The following is a 15,994-nucleotide window of genomic DNA, read 5'->3' as shown; positions in this document are numbered from 1 at the left end:
TTATTTAGTTTGGGCAATACTCAGCATGCCTCAAGGGCATTGGGGGTTACGTCAGTCATCAGTTGGTATACAAAATTTTAAATGGGCTTGGAAAATTAAGAATTTGATCACTAAAATGAAAACTTAGAATTCCAAGATTTCTTGTACTATAAACCTAGAATGTATGACTTCTATAAATTGTAATCACCAAACAAAATACCTGCTTTCTACATTATTCTTTTAAAAATCTTTTTTAAATTACAAAAGAACTGTGTGTCTATCTTTTTTAAGTTGAATGTAAACTGCAAAAGTACCTTCCACCCTCCCCAGTACGACGCCCTCAGGAAGAGGCACTGCAAACAGTTCCATTGGTGGCATCCAGACCTTTCACTCCACATGCCCCAGCGCACCCCCACCTCTAATACAGGTGCACACCTCATAGCTCATACAGTACACACGGTTTCTTTATATGGCTATATATATTATACATACTCTCAAAGGTATACGATTTTTATTTAAACACAACCACGATTTGTATTAAACATTGTCTAATAATTTGCATTTTTTCCCTTACTTATATAATTTCTCATGTTAGTATGTGTATTTCCTAATGGTCCATGTTTTAAATGTCTCCTTCAATAATAAAAGCCAAACAGACCACCTCACGTAGATTACTCAAGATTTAGAAAACTAGGGCAGTCCACAAAAACAATAATGGAATAATAAAATTCTTGTCAGTTCTCAAACATTACAACATGTAGGGTCATTCTATCCTGAACGTTTTCAACCAAGTCTCCAAGGAAGAAAGATAAAATGATGTAATATGTCTTTATACTTTCATTACTAGGCAAATCTTTCCAGGAGCTTTCTTTTCAGATACTTAAAGCTTTTATCTGAACAGAAAGAATGCACACACAGCACCAACTGCAAAAGTTCCCAAAGGGTACCTGTAGCTCAGAGTCTTCCTTTCCTCTCAGTACCCCCGCCCCATAATTCTTCTCCCCAGAGGCATCTGTTAACAAGTTTCTTGTATAATCTAAAGATATTTAAGATTCTATAAACTTAAAGTAAGAAAATATCAAAAAAGTAATGCCACACCTCTCTTCTCCCCAAAATTCTAGTACTTGCTAGAGCAATTTTTATTCCAATTTTGACTTCTCTACTCAAATGAGAGAGAAGAGATAGAATTAGGCTACAGAGTCAAAAAGCTTTATTTGGAAGCCTAGGGTGATGACAAATAAGTAAATAGGATGGCTATCAAAGGATTCAGACAGACCTTGAGAAAACTTATAAAGCTCCTGAATATAGCTTTTTTTTTTTTTGAGGAAGATTAGCCCTGAGCTAACTACTACCAATCCACCTCCTTTTTTCTGAGGAATACTGGCCCTGAGCTAACATCCATGCCCATCTTCCTCTATTTTATTTGTGGGACGCCTACCACAGCATGGCATGCCAAGCGGTGCCATGTCTGCACCGGGGACCTGAATGAGTGAACCCCGGACCGCCGAGAAGCAGAATGTGCGCACTTAACCACTGCACCACCGGGCCAGCCCCTAGCTCTTTCTTTAAAAAAAATAAAATCTTCATGACAATGTAGCAAAAGTCAAAGGTGAAGTATATTTAAAAGAATCAGCCCCCAAATCAACAAGATTCATTTTTTGTTCTAAGACAGCACAGTTACGATTCTATCTATGCTAAATTTTATGAAACTTAAAATAAACCTGTTTCATAATTCTAATTTTGATTTCAAGATAAATTCCAAAGTGAATGGGGGAAGGCACTGGACTTGGAGTCCCTGTCTGAGGCAGGCCCCCTTTACTGGGGCCTCTTCGCAAGCAGCTGTGTCAGCTCCCTCGAGGAACCACTGTTACTGACACAAAGGCAGAGCTTTGACTCAAGATCAGCTTTAAGTTTAGGTTAGTAAAAGAAAGCCAGCGAGCCAATGTGGTTCACTTCAAAAAGGCCTTTATTTCAATGGCAAAAAAGTATTAATCCTACCATAATAGTTGAAGAGTTATATTTTTTCTTACAACAGTAAACACACATCTTAAGTGGCAACTCATAAAGTGTGTTAAAATAGGTCCACCAGCCCACACAAGATAAAATATGAATGTTGGTTAACAATATGAACAAATACCTAATAAATTACTAAGAAGATAAGGCTTTAGAACGTTAGCTCCTCACATTCCACGTAGAACTTCCAGTGTTGATCCATTATATGGCACGGGAGAAATTCTTGGTCGCTGATTAACAGTATTTCATTTATTTGTAGATAATGTGGGATGCTCTGCACTGACTCTCTGGAAGCTCCTGTTTAAGGAAGTGTCAATAAATTAAAAACTGCCTTTTAAAAAATAAGATTTAAATTTACTTATCATAACCTCTAGACCCTACTCAAGTCCACGAGCACACACAAGAAGGTTTTCTGACCAGCTCACTCTTCATTCAGTCCATTTTCTGTACTGAGATAAAGCTGTAAACCAGCACTGGCTCACCTTGGGAGAAAGAAGCCTGTGTGGAGTCTAAAACACCAAGGCAAGAAAAGGATGCTGAAGCTTCTGAAGGCAGTTGTGCAAGGCCCTCAATTTCCCATAAATTGAGAATAAAACACATATCAGGATTAAATGAGATACTGCATCTGAAATGCCTGGCCACTGCCTAACGTATAGCAAATATTCAATAAATATTAGCTGCTATTATTATTAATATTATCATTACTTATTACTGAAGAGTATTAGGCTGGAAGATGGATGATAAATTTTCAAGGTCACACAAACTTGGTATATGATCTCATGCAAGTTATATGGCTTCTGCAGACTTCATCTCCTCTGAGAGGTGAGAGCATGGATGATCAGCAGTATCGCTTTTAGCTCTGCCAGTCTAAGAGTCAATGATCCTAAACCTGGTTTCTTCAACTTCCCTCACAGGCTCAGACTCCCTTCTCAGAGATTGGCTATGTGAGCTATACATCATTCAGCAAACTGAATCTTATTCCACAGATTGCACCAATATGCTATGTGTGTGTGACCATGGCCAGGCAGTTTCAGTTGGACATACCACACAGTCCAAGGGCTTTGTTCAACATTCTAAACAATACAAAGATTTACATAATTACACGTCTGTGTGGGAATCTGGTGCTCTTGATGCTCAGTATCCATTTATCCTTCCAGTGGTGACTCCGCCCTAATTTGCCTCTGGAGACCATCCTTTTCCCCGCACACTTGGCCCATGTGCTCTGGTGAATTGTTCTCATCCTCCTGATTTATTTAGATCTAAGCCAATCAGTGAACAGGCACTGATTTAGGTTGAGAATGTGATCCATTCAGAGTGAAGTGAGAAGTAACGAGATCTTTGTTGGGTCTTCTAGAAACAGTCATGTCAACATTCTTCCCCCCTGGACTTGGATCTGGAAGCACGTAGCTCTAGGGTGGTGAGAGAAGAGGCTGTTACGATGGAGCTGAGAGATGGAAAGCAAGAGAAAGTGGATGCTAGTCACAGTGTTTAAACCCTGGCTTAAGCCTAGGACCTATTCCTGGTCTTCCTTGTACATGAGCCAACACAGAGAGAAGATCACCAACGAAACTACATAATGGTAGGCAGAGGAAGCAACTTGCCCATCTTCCCAACTGACATGCTGGAAAGAGATTGGCCCAAACTTGGGAAGCTTGAGATAGCAAAAATGTTTAGAAAACTGCACTTCCAGATGGACATTTGTTAACCTAGTAACTCCTAGAGGTGTTTTCAATAAAGCAATACTAAGGTTAAACCTTTTTTTCCTTTTATCTTGTCATTCCCATCATTCACCTTTGTCAAATGAGAAAACACCACATACATGAAAGCTTTCCGTAAAACTGTAAAGTGTTATTCAAGACTACTTTTCACTCTAAACTAGCTTTGCTTAGAGATGAACCTGGGTTCTCTCTCTTCCTTAGGGGCTGTTATGAATTAAGAGAAAGGGACCATTTTAGGTGCACCTCCTCTTTTTTAGCGAGGCTGACTTTATTACTAAAGTCAGTAGGGTGCTATGGTTTTGGTTTATATCTTGCTCAATAGGTTAGCCATGACAGATCCACAAGACCTATTTGGTTGATATTCTAGCCTAGTGGCCATTCATATGACTTCTCTTTCAAAGAGATAGAGGGCATGGCAGCCAAAACCCCACCTCCATCTCCACTCAAGTTCACTGTCAGCATAAGACACTTCCAATTTCCTACAATCATAGGACTTACTTTAGGAAAACTACAAGTGGCTCCTCAGTAGCAGAAGGTGCCACTTCCTGGGTGAACCCATGTAAATGAAGCTCTGGGAACATGCATATCACATCACAAAACATAGCATTAAGACCATCTCCTAGTTTCTTACAGAACAGCTTCCTTTCCACAGTGAACAGACTGGAAGGGAAAAAAAAGGCCATTCCTTACAAAACACCTGTTCTCAACCCCTTTACCTCTCATCTTCTGCTGCCTTCTCCTCCTCCTCTCCCACCTCTACTACACTGGGAATCAGCCAGTGCTGCCCCATACTATCTACTTGACTAAGATCCTACACCTTTGCTGACCACAACTTGTAGCTTCCAAATTTTTTTGTTGTTATCCACAAGAAAATTCCCAGTATATATGGGGGGGAGGGGCAATAAAACAAAAAGCACACAGAAAGCTGAGCTAAACAGGGTATTCTCCATTTAAGGAAATATATGAATATGATTTCAAATTTATGACCCTAGCTTGAACTGCGTGTCAACTGCACAATGCTAGGCTATTCCAGTATATAAAAGTACAAGCTTCAAAGTTATTGAATCATTCCAGGCAAATAACATTCAGCAAAGTTAGAGCCAAAGAACTTCACTAACTTTTCTTCCTTTTTTGAAGCTGAGCAAACCTTTGCTCCACATCTATATATATCTATACAGGAAAGCATGAATGCCAGTATGTAATATTTTAAGAATTATTTGCTTTTTCCTTCCCTAAAATATGAACCATATATGCAGTATGCTATACCTACTTTAAATAAGTGAAAATATATTGTGGGTTCCATTATCAGTCCTCAGAGAAACAAAGAACCTGTTACTACTGTAGCTGAGGACAGTTCTGGAACTGAGATTTTGTTCTGCGGGCCCTAGTCTGGGCTCACTCCACAGCATATTCTAGGACGTTGTCTTCTGGCTTCAGGGCTTCTATACCTGAGTTTTAGTGTTTTGTCTTTGTACATGCTCTAAATAGCCTGTGGGTATGGTCTTTCCCCACCCTCTCCCTGCCCCACCTTTCCCACTTGCCCAGGTAACCAACAACAAGCCAGGATATACCATATCCTTCTGTAATTTGTTTCTGTGCTCTAATAATAACATCACACATTTGCCCAGCACTTTTCAATACTTTAATCCTTGTACAACTATGTGAGATGAGAAAGAGAAAGAATCCAAGTAGTTAGGAAACTGAGATTTAGATTTTTTTTTTTTTTTTAATATTTTATTTTTTCCTTTTTCTCCCCAAAGCCCCCCAGTACATAGTTGTATATTCTTCGTTGTGGGTCCTTCTAGTTGTGGCATGTGGGACGCTGCCTCAGCGTGGTCCGATGAGCAGTGCCATGTCCGCGCCCAGGATTTGAACCAACGAAACACTGGGCCGCCTGCAGCGGAGGGCGCGAACTTAACCACTCGGCCACGGGGCCAGCCCCTAGATTTTTTAAATTTAATAATTCATTTATAGTACTCAATGGATTCACTGTTACTTAATAGGTTGCACAACATACAGGCACTTAACTATAAAAGCAAAGTGAACAAGAGTTTCCCCACTAATCTGGTCTATACTCTTACTTCAACCCTTACTACTCCCCCCAGCTTGGGCCAGCAGAGAGACGGGGACAGAGAAAGGATTGCGAGAAGGACACCCTTAAAAGATCTGCCCCCAAACGGAACGCTCCCAAACACTGAAGTCTTGCTTCCACTCTACCCTGACAGTCACGCTGGGGGTAGGGAGCTGAGAGAGGGAACAAAGCAGCAAGGTTCAGATATCGTATGCAAAGTGTTTAAACGAAATATCCTTTATAGGAGATGCTTTTACTTTGGATCCATCAGTAATCATTGCTGTTCCATGGAAAGATCTTAGGAAAACTAAGCTGTTACGATCTGCAGCAATAAAAACTGACAGGCAAAGTCCTGTAATACCAGGAACACACACAGTCAGTCTGACAATATCTACTATTCTTTTTTCCAGTCCTTACTGTGGGGAGGTTTAAGTGGATTGGTGCTCAGAAGTCTAGTTCTGCTTAAGGGGCTAGACACCTCCTAACTCTGGAGCCCAAAAGAAACAAGTATGAAAAAAAGAAGTTCCATCACTGAAATATTTTTTGTGAAGGAGGAAGGGAGAAATTAGAAGCCTGAGAAATAGTAACTTAATCCCCTGTTTGGTCAAATAATTGTCATCTTTGCAATGATAACCAAGGACATCTACTTGTAGATTCTTTGTGACAAAGAACTTTTCCATCAGGAGCTGTGAAGACCACCAATCTCCCCACTGTGGGGGAGAAGCCCTCTCCCTTTACTTTTCACTCTTACTTGAGGTAGATTCACTAGGCAAAGTCAGTGGCCTGTGGGATCTGTAAACAAAGTTTCTAACCTGTAGCACACTTAGCAACCCAGGACAAATCAGAAAACAGCCGTCCATGTGGACGTTTGGTTCTTCTTGCTGTTCCGCATCCCGGAGAGAAGTGCACAGCTAAGGAGCCACTCTGCTCATGCATGACTGGTAGGAGGAATAAATCTTCCTCAAGTAATGTCACCAGATTTTAAATATTCTGCACAAGTCTACTTAAACTGAATTGCTAGATTCATTACAAGGCAAAAGAATGGGCTCACACAACTATTCATGTTATCTGGTTGCCCTGATTAGCACTTCAAAAAAACAAGCTAATTGGTTAAGTTAAAAATAATTTTAACTTTCACTCTTCTTTTTCCTCTAATGCCACTCTCTCTTTTTCTTATCTTGGTGAGGAAGACTGGCCCTGAGCTAACATCTGTGCCAATCTTCCTCTATTTTGTATGTGGGACACCACCTCAGCATGGCTTGATGAGCAGTGTGTAGGTCCGTGCCCAGGATGTGAACCCTTGAACACTGGGCTGCCGAAATGGAGTGTGTGAACTTAACCACTATACCACCAGGCCAGCCCCACCTCTAATGTTTCTTTAAAAAATTTCCCTTAATAGATCAAATGCAAAAATAACCAGATTCATTATTTTAACTGATAGTTCACTTCTGAAACATAACTAACCTATGAACTCTTTTCATTTAACCAATTTTACCTCTCTGGCTCCCAGTTTCATCATCTGTAAAACAGGCCCAAGACTAGTTGACATATAAGGTTCACTTCTAACTCTAAAATTCTTGAGCTCAGACTTTCAGAACTTATTCTTACAAAGTAAGCAGTCTACATTTCATTAGGATTATGGAAGGAAACTTTGCTTAGTTACAAATGGAAATGAACAAACATACTTACGCATACATTCTCATAATGAATCAGACATATCATTCCAATCAAGGACAAAGCGATTAAGAGTTATTTTAACAGACTGTAAAAACACATCTGCTCTTGTTATGCTGGGGAAAACTATTATGGCTATTTAAATACAAAGCTCAATGCCTTTTTAAAATAAACAGATCCTAAAAGATAAATATGATGATGGAGTATTATATGATTTGATATTTAAAGCTAAATTAATAATTTGATATAGATTTACAGTGGTAAGATCAAAATCTATCTGTGAAAACTATACTGGAATCGAGAAACAGACTTGAACATTGCATTTCGAAGTTTAAAACTATTTAAGTCCCCATTCCGTGGGGAAAACTGAAATTTAACAGGTGTTCTTAAGCTGAACTGGGTTTGAGGTACTTGATTTTATTTGTAAAATGTTTAGGTTTTTGTCCTTTGTTGTACAGACATGAACACGGGACTTCTACCAGAAAGCAGCTCTGACGTGGCCTAAGGTATGTAACATAATCTGGCAGAGGGCGCAGACATGGCAGGTGCTCAACAGGTGATTATTTTTCTTCTCTTTCATCCCCTATCAATAGATATAACCTCCACTTTATGGATTAGGTCAAAAGAGTGTTCATTATGATTCAAGGATGAAAAAAAATTATGATTCAAGTAATGAAGAAGAATGAAGCGTTGTAAACAGGGGCTGAAATAAACGCCTCCTGCTCTGTTATCAGGCCCCATCTTCCTGGGTGTTTAAGGCTGAAGAAGGTCTTAACCACATGAAACAGAAGCACTGTGAATGTTTGTGCTCTGTTACACACGCTTGTACAGAGAAATGAAACACAGTAACAGCACTGAAATGAAGAAAACTCTTTCTTTAAAGTCACTTATTTACAACAGATTATCAGTGGCTCAAGGACCGTTTTTATTTAAAACAAAAATAGAGTATTTTTTCCTGGAAAACCATGTTCTATTTTCAAATGAATAGTGATGTTAGGTCCCCATGAAAGAAAATTATGTAATTAGTGCACATTAAATGATGGCTTGGGACAAGAAAGACTGTAGGAGATACTTTTTTTTTTTTTCTTAGATGAATACGTTCAGCCTAATGTGCTTTGAGTGTCTTGGTACTATGGCGAAGGGGGCATAAATATATAAAATTGGTTTTCCAGGGAAATAATGAAATGTAATCAATCTTAAAGTTTTTTTAAAGAACTTTGTGAAAAATACATTATATGTCTGTACGCAGTGATCAGAAATTACATAGAAGTTTGGGAACGTTCATTTTCCTCTCTTCCAATTTATACTGAAATATCAGTGAAGGTTTCCTCAATAACACAGAAGAGGAACTGCAGCCAAGGAGGCAGAGAGGAGGGAGGCGGGGAGCAGGTGGGCAAGTTCAAGGGGAAACGCACCCGAGTCTCATCCGACTTTACAGCTTCAGAGACAGAGGCTTCAGGGGTTTCACCAACAGAATTTCATTTTTAACGGCTGGTGTTTGTATGTTTAAAATCGTTAATTAGAAACAACATACACGCTCAAATGTGTTAATACACCACATTTTAAGACTCTTGAGTCCATCAATACATTGACTTGCATTTATCAGTTTAACTAGTTTTTGTGTTGAACTCAGAATAAAGCTGTCATTTCTGGTTCATTGAAGAAAGTGTTAAAATGGCAAGATTAAAAACTTTTATCACTTATCTTTGTGACTCAGGATTTTTGTAATACCATGGACCCAAAATGATATGTAGAAATAAATTGAATATTGAGGTTCCTGCTATTTGTCCCATGAAATGTTAACAGATATCATACAATTAAAGAAGTTTAGGAAATGGTTAACAAAGTTAAACAGATTTCTTTACGATTTCTCTAAAAAGGGAGAGGAGGGGTGGAGGAGGGATAGTTCTCTTTTAAATTTCTGGCTGAGAAAATGCGAAGGGCCACCACTTTTATGTCTCACAATAAAAAGCAGAAAATCAGATAAAGCAGATAATATTAACTAACCCAAATCTCATTTGCCATTTGTTGAATTCTTCACCACAAACTCCATTACAGCCTGTGAGGTCTAGTCATGTCCACCTATTAAGACAGTCAGGGGCCGGCCCCGTGGCCGAGTAGTTAAGTTTGCACACTCCGCTTCAGCAGCCCACGGTTTCCCAGTTCGGATCCTGGGCGCAGACCTACACACTGTCATCAAGCCATGCTGTGGTGGCGTCTCACATAGAACTAGAAGGACCTACAACTAGGATGTACGACTATGTCTGGGGCTTTGGGGAGAAAAAAGAGGAAGATTGACAACAGATGTCAGCTCAGGGCCAATCTTCCTCAAAAAAAAGACAATCACAAGTAAATTTAGTTTTAAAATAGCAGTCCTTTGGATTATATTCATGCTTCCATTCACTCATTCATTTATTTGATGAACATTATTCAGTGAACATTTACTGGTAAGCTACTGTGTGCCAGCCACTGGGGAAAATAAAAGGAAGGAACAGCCCATAATAGCCTCTCTAAACTCAGAGATTTTCTCAGTCTATCAGGGGATTAGGTAGCGAGCAATTACTTGTAATATAGAGTGATACACATAAGATTTGACCATCTATTTGCACAATAGTATGTTAGAATCTATCCACTTCTTACAAAAGTAAATGGAACTGAAAAGTTTCTCTTTTTTTTTTTAACCTTGTCCAAATTTCATTTTTTCCAACACCTGCCTGCTTGGTTCCCATAGGGGTCATCTAACTATGGCATGTCTGCAAGTGGAAGGGAGTGCTACTAACAGCTCTGCTGGGTCAGGGACTGCCCTGGGCACACCAGACGCACCGCCATGCTAGTTACGAAAGACGTAAACAGCTCTTCCTACTTCCCCTGACTCCCAAAAAACACTATTCCGAAGAGCACGATCATCAAAAAGCCTTGGAGGACGGATTACGTTGGTGATCTGAAGCAGGCTGATGATCTCCACAGGGACTTGTTTTCCTGTTCCTGTCTCTGCAGTGTCGAGTCATGCCTTCCATGACCGCATTTTGATATGCAGCAGAGGGAAAAAGTTTCTCTCCTGAGCACTTTCCTCGTAACAGAGTTAGAGAGTTTACATTTTTCTAACTTGCCAGGTCTTAGGATTTCTGTCAGATACCACAAAGCCAGGTACAAAAGAATCCTAAATTAAGGAGGTTCAAACAGAACTCCAAGAGCAGCCTGTAAGACGCCTGCAGGGCCCTGCCTGTGGATTCCGAGGCAAGATCAAGGTAACAAGCAGCTGGCTGGCAGACTGGCAACCTCCACAGTTCTCAAATTAGCACTCACATTTTCTGAAATATCTAAAGGAAAGAAAACTCAGGATTTCTGGAAAGAAATTAGTAACAAGAAACTTTATATTGAAGGCAACAGAAGTAGTTCAGAACCCATTTTTATGTCGCGCTCACCTAGCAGAGAACTGCGAGCCCTCTGAGGAGGGAGGTGCATGGCTGGGTTGGACATGCCTACCGAGAACTAGGGGAGAGCAGCGGGCCACCTTTGTGATGTAAGAAAGAACTTGTATTTCTGCTTTGACTCTTGAGGTTAGAAACAAGGAGGAAAAAGGATTTGCGTGGCTTTCTTCCAAGTGTGTGTGTGGGGGAGGCACACACACACACGCGCGTGAGAGTGGTGCTCTTCGGAATCAAAGTGAGGGGCAGAAGAGTTTTCAAATTATTATCTGCATGAGAAATGAGATACTCTGTCATTCAAAATCTCTAGTCCGCCTAGCTGCATAAGGATCACTTTTACAAATTCAGGTTCCTGGGCCCTACTCCAAGAGTGAATTAGGTAGACCTGCAGTGACGGCCAGGAACTAAAGACCAGGAGTTACTACGAGAACTCTTTCCAATTTCTTGATCCCTTTAACTTCCCCTCAATTGTTGTTTTACCTGATCTGTTTCCCCAAAATGATGAAAAGCACTTTTGAGGCTGTCTTCAGAAAACTGGGGAAAATGCACCCTATTCTGAAACCAGTTTTTGAGACAAAAGAAGGACCCTGAGAGGTCAGGGTGGATTCAGTATAAAGTCAGAATAGGAAAGTACTTTGAATTATTGGGGTTTGTTGTAAGGACAGGAATAACCCTGGGGAGCCCCTGGTTAGGGCTGGGAGATAGTAATCTCTGGTTCTTGCCTCTTATCACAGAATCATCATTTTCTGTTTTGTACCTCCTCCCTGCCTACACTGTCCCCAATTACTCTGAGACAGGGACACCGGGGTAAAAAAACAGGGGCTGCAGCGGCAGAGAAGGGTAACGTGACATCAGTTATGTCTGTCTTTCAGAAATGTGTGCGGCCTCTTCCCAGACCATTTCAAAATCTGCTGCCTACTGGTGAAGACTACATTCTCTTCAGTTTTCTCAGACTAAGACTTATTCCATCAGATAAAGCATACTCGTTTACACTAAAACAAAGATGAATTTTGGTATCTGTTTTTAGAAAAGATGGAAAATGAAAACAATCATGCCAAATCAATGGTATTTTTTCCTTATGACACTTAAAAAGAAAATCTACCCAAATCTAAGTACAGCATATATTCAGAGAGAATTGTGAGGGAAGGTGTCGTTTCTTAAATTCTCCTAGAATCAACTATGGTTAAAAATGGAGTACTGTAAACAAACAGAAAACAAGTGTGGGTGGGAATGTGGAGAAAGTGGAATCCTTGAACATTACTGGTGGGAATGCGACATGGTTCACCTGCTGTGGAAAACAGTTTGGCTGTTCCTCAAAAAGCTAAACATAGAATTGCTATAGGATATAGCAATTCCACTCCTAGGTATATACCCAAGAGAACTGAAGATAGGTACCCAAACAAATACATGCATACACATGTCCAGAGCAGCACTTATTCCCAATAGCCAAAAAGTGGAAACAACCCAAATGTCCACCAAAGGATGAATGAATAAACAAATTGTGATATATATATATATACAATGGAATATTATTTAGCCATAAAAAGGAATGGAGTACTGATAGATGTTATAGTGTGGATGATCCTTGAAAGCATTATGCTAAGTGAAAAATGCCAGAAACAAAGGGCCATATATTGTATGATTCCATTTACATGATATATTCAAAACAGGCAAATCCATATGGACAGAAGGCAGACTGGTAGTTCCCAGGGACTGGGGGTAGTGGGGAATGGGGAGGAACTACTGAATGGGTAAGAGGTTTCTTTTTGGGGTGATGCAAGTGTTTTGAAACCACATAGGGTGGTGGTTGTAGAACACTGAATGTACTAAATGCCACTGAATTATTCACTTTAAAATGGTTACCTGAATGTTATGTGAATTTCAACTGATTGAAAGAAAAAAAAGACAAAAAGAAAAGGATCGCTTTCTCAGTACGTTTGGGTGTGTTTTTCCCACAACTGAGAAATGGGTGTTGGTCTGCACGTACCTGGAAGACAAGGCTGATGTTGCTGAGATACCAGATTGGGTTGTGGAGGTATGGGTATTTCCTCAGAAATATACGTTAAAAGCTCCTTCCCCAGATATGTTACCTGCACATGATTAAGCATAGAATTTAAAATCATACATTTTATAAGAAGCAAATGCACCTGTCTCTTACAAGTTGTAACTTTGGTAAAGTATTGATTGTTGTATATTACAGATTGGCAAACAGCCCAGAGCCAAGTGTGGGCTGCACCTTTTTTTGTAAATAAAGTTTTATTAGAACACAGTGATACCCATTCCTTTAGTTAACATCTATGGCTGCTTTTGTGCTACAGGAAGATTGAGTAGTTGCAACAGAGACCATTTGCTTATAAAGCCTGAAGTATTTATTTTCTGGCCCTTTACAGAAAAAATTTGTTGACCCGTGTTGTATATCATTAACTCTCTCATCCATTTACTTATTCAACAACCATTAATCCAGCACTTGCTACCTTATAACTTAAAGAAAATTAATGTTGCATTAATAAAATTAAGACATAAAAGTAATGGTTCTTTCCAAAAAAATCAGATACTTAACTGATTAGATTAATAATATCTCAGGTCTATGCTTCCAAGTTTTCTGGGCTTTTTGATTTATTTGTGAACTTAGCTATTGTTTATTAGCCCAAAAGGACACAGCTTAGAAATAGCTACACATGACAGGGCCGGGCTATGGCAGACTGGCAAACACCTGTAAGAAATGTTCTGGGCCTGGACTCCACTCATATGAGGAATTTAAAATTATGGACTAAGAACAGTTTAGTGGATACCAGGGGAAAGGTGGGGTGGGGGGTGGGCACAAAGGGTGAAGTGGTGCACCTACAACATGACTGACAAACATTAATGCACAATTGAAATTTCACAAGATTGTAACCTATCAATAACTCAATAAAAAAAAAGATAGTAAAAAAAAAAAAAAAAGCCTGACAATATAAAGAAAAAAAAAAAGAAACAAATGTTCTGGGCCCGAAGGCCTTTGGGTTCTCCACTTTTTTTTTTTTTTGGAGGAAGATTAGCCCTGAGCTAACTGCTGCCAATCCTCCTCTTTTTGCTGAGGAAGACTGGCCCTCAGCTAACATCCGTGCCCATCTTCCTCTACTTTATACGTGCGAAGCCTACCACAGCATGGCTTGTCAAGCAGTGCCATGTCCGCACCCAGGATCCGAACCGGCGAACCTCAGGCCGTAGAAGTGGAACGTGCAAACCTAACTGCTGCGCCACCAGGCCAGCCCCTCCACTCTTAGTTCTAGGGCGATCTCATAAAAGATCCCAGAAGCTAGGTTCACTGCAGCTACACCAGCAATTCTCACCTTGAACATCCCTTTCTCCAGGATGCCTTTCTATGACCTCTAAGCTCAAGTAATGATGCTCCTCTAGGTTCCCATAACTTCTGTGCTCATATTTCAAGGCATTTGTCCTATTTAAATGAAATTATGTGTTAATGCGTCTGTTTCCATTAAACTATAAGCTCCCTGAAAACAGGATCTGTATCACATTTTATTTATTTATTTATTTATTTTGAGGAAGATTAGCCCTGAGCTAACCTCTGCCACCAATCCTCCTCTTTTTGCTGAGGAAGACTGGCCCTGAGCTAACATCCATGTCCATCTTCTTCTACTTTATATGTGGGACGCCTGCCACAGCATGGCTTGACAAGCGGTGTGTAGGTCCACACCTGGGATCCAAACCGGCAAACCCCAGGCTGCCGAAGCAGAATGTGCAAACTTCACTGCTGCGCCACCGGGCCGGCCCCAGTACTTCACCAGTGCCTGACAATGCTGGGGAAAAAACTTTGAAGTCCCTGCTCTTAAGCAAGATCCTTAAATTCTCCAAGTCTCAGTTTGTGCATTTGTAAAACAAGTACCTCCAGCTTACTGAGTTGTTGTGAGGATTAAAAGAGATAAGATGTGAAGAGGATCTGGCATACTGTCCAGCACATCCTGAGTGCTCAATAACTGCTTGTTACTGGACAGGCTGAGGAAGGCCCAGGGGATCTGGAAGGCGTAGGACCCTTTGGGCTCAATCCCATGACCAAACAAAACCTGGGAATAGAAACAGCACAGACCTGGAATGCTCCGTGTGCTAAGCGATCCTCCCTGGCCATGGAAGAAGGAGAAGCAAGGCCCCGAAATGCCATCTGTCCGTGCTCTAATCAACTAACAGTTAGCAACAATGGATTCTGTTCATATTATGCTCTGACAATATCCCACACACCTTGCACACTCATCAACATGCAGGCTCAGCATGTTTTTACCTACATGTCAGATTTAAAGTACACTTTTATCAGTTACTGCTGGGTAATACAAGGTGTTAAATTGTACCTTAGTAGCCTTAGCGGTCATGAGTCCCCATAGGTCTTACACATACCACTAGGGGGTAATTCAGACATACAAAGAACACAGTTTTAAGAAAATCCACTGAGTTAAAAATCTATTTTCCACAAGGTAGGAGTGACTTATTGAACAAGGATAATAATGAACAGGCACTAGGTCACTTCTGGAAACCGTCCGTGTCCACTTCATAACAGTGTCTGTGTTCCAGTCGGCTAAAGCATGAGAGCAAACAGCCGTCACACTTACCTGTGACTCCAGCTCTGCATCCTGAATTAAATCTCACTGGATCCAAATCTAGCTCAGCCGCTAGGCTCTGACAGATGCATGCAGGAAGAGCTGTAGCTAGCTTCTTAGGGTCTTGGCTGACACAACCTACAGGGATCCCAGCAACTCCACCACCCAAACCCCTTCTCTGATGAAAGGCAGCTGATGGGGTGCCCCCTTCCCCAGAGGAGAATGAGTAAGAGTCGGAGCTACAGGTGAGGGATCTGTAGGTCTCTGTGTCCTTGCTTTCTAATGGGCAGAACGGCACGGGTGCTTCACCCTAAGGCCACCGATGCGTCCCCTGAAGCTCTTACAACACATTATTCCTCAGAAATCAGTCTATGCTGATTCCCCAGTATCATGCTTAGGGAAGAAGTGGTGTGTGTGGGGTGTGTGTGGGTGTGTGTTTTGGGTAGACGGATGATTCAGCCAGCCACTATTCTGGAAATGTAGTTAATGAGCTAACTGAAATGATCAATTAACTTTATTTCA

The 15,994-nt window shown here is 40.6% G+C and overlaps 1 protein-coding gene across 1 annotated transcript in view; it reads right to left on the bottom strand.

Moving 5' to 3' along the window:
- Window positions 1-1,949: 1,949 nt before the first annotated feature.
- ANKRD31 (ankyrin repeat domain 31) overlaps window positions 1,950-15,994 on the bottom strand; it is a 125,905-nt gene continuing 111,860 nt past the window's right edge. The window contains exons 24-26 of the mRNA XM_070517344.1: window positions 12,871-12,973; window positions 10,138-10,185; window positions 1,950-2,289 (exon numbers count right to left, since the gene is read on the bottom strand). Coding sequence (XP_070373445.1) covers window positions 2,144-2,289; window positions 10,138-10,185; window positions 12,871-12,973 — 297 coding nt within the window. The 3' untranslated portion in view covers window positions 1,950-2,143. The remainder of the gene's footprint in view (window positions 2,290-10,137; window positions 10,186-12,870; window positions 12,974-15,994) is intronic.

Source organism: Equus asinus, chromosome 9 (assembly GCF_041296235.1).
Source record: "Equus asinus isolate D_3611 breed Donkey chromosome 9, EquAss-T2T_v2, whole genome shotgun sequence".
In the NCBI taxonomy this organism is placed as follows: domain Eukaryota; kingdom Metazoa; phylum Chordata; class Mammalia; order Perissodactyla; family Equidae; genus Equus; species Equus asinus.
Note: the sequence above shows the minus strand (reverse complement) of the source record. Positions and strands in the feature narration are given on the sequence as shown.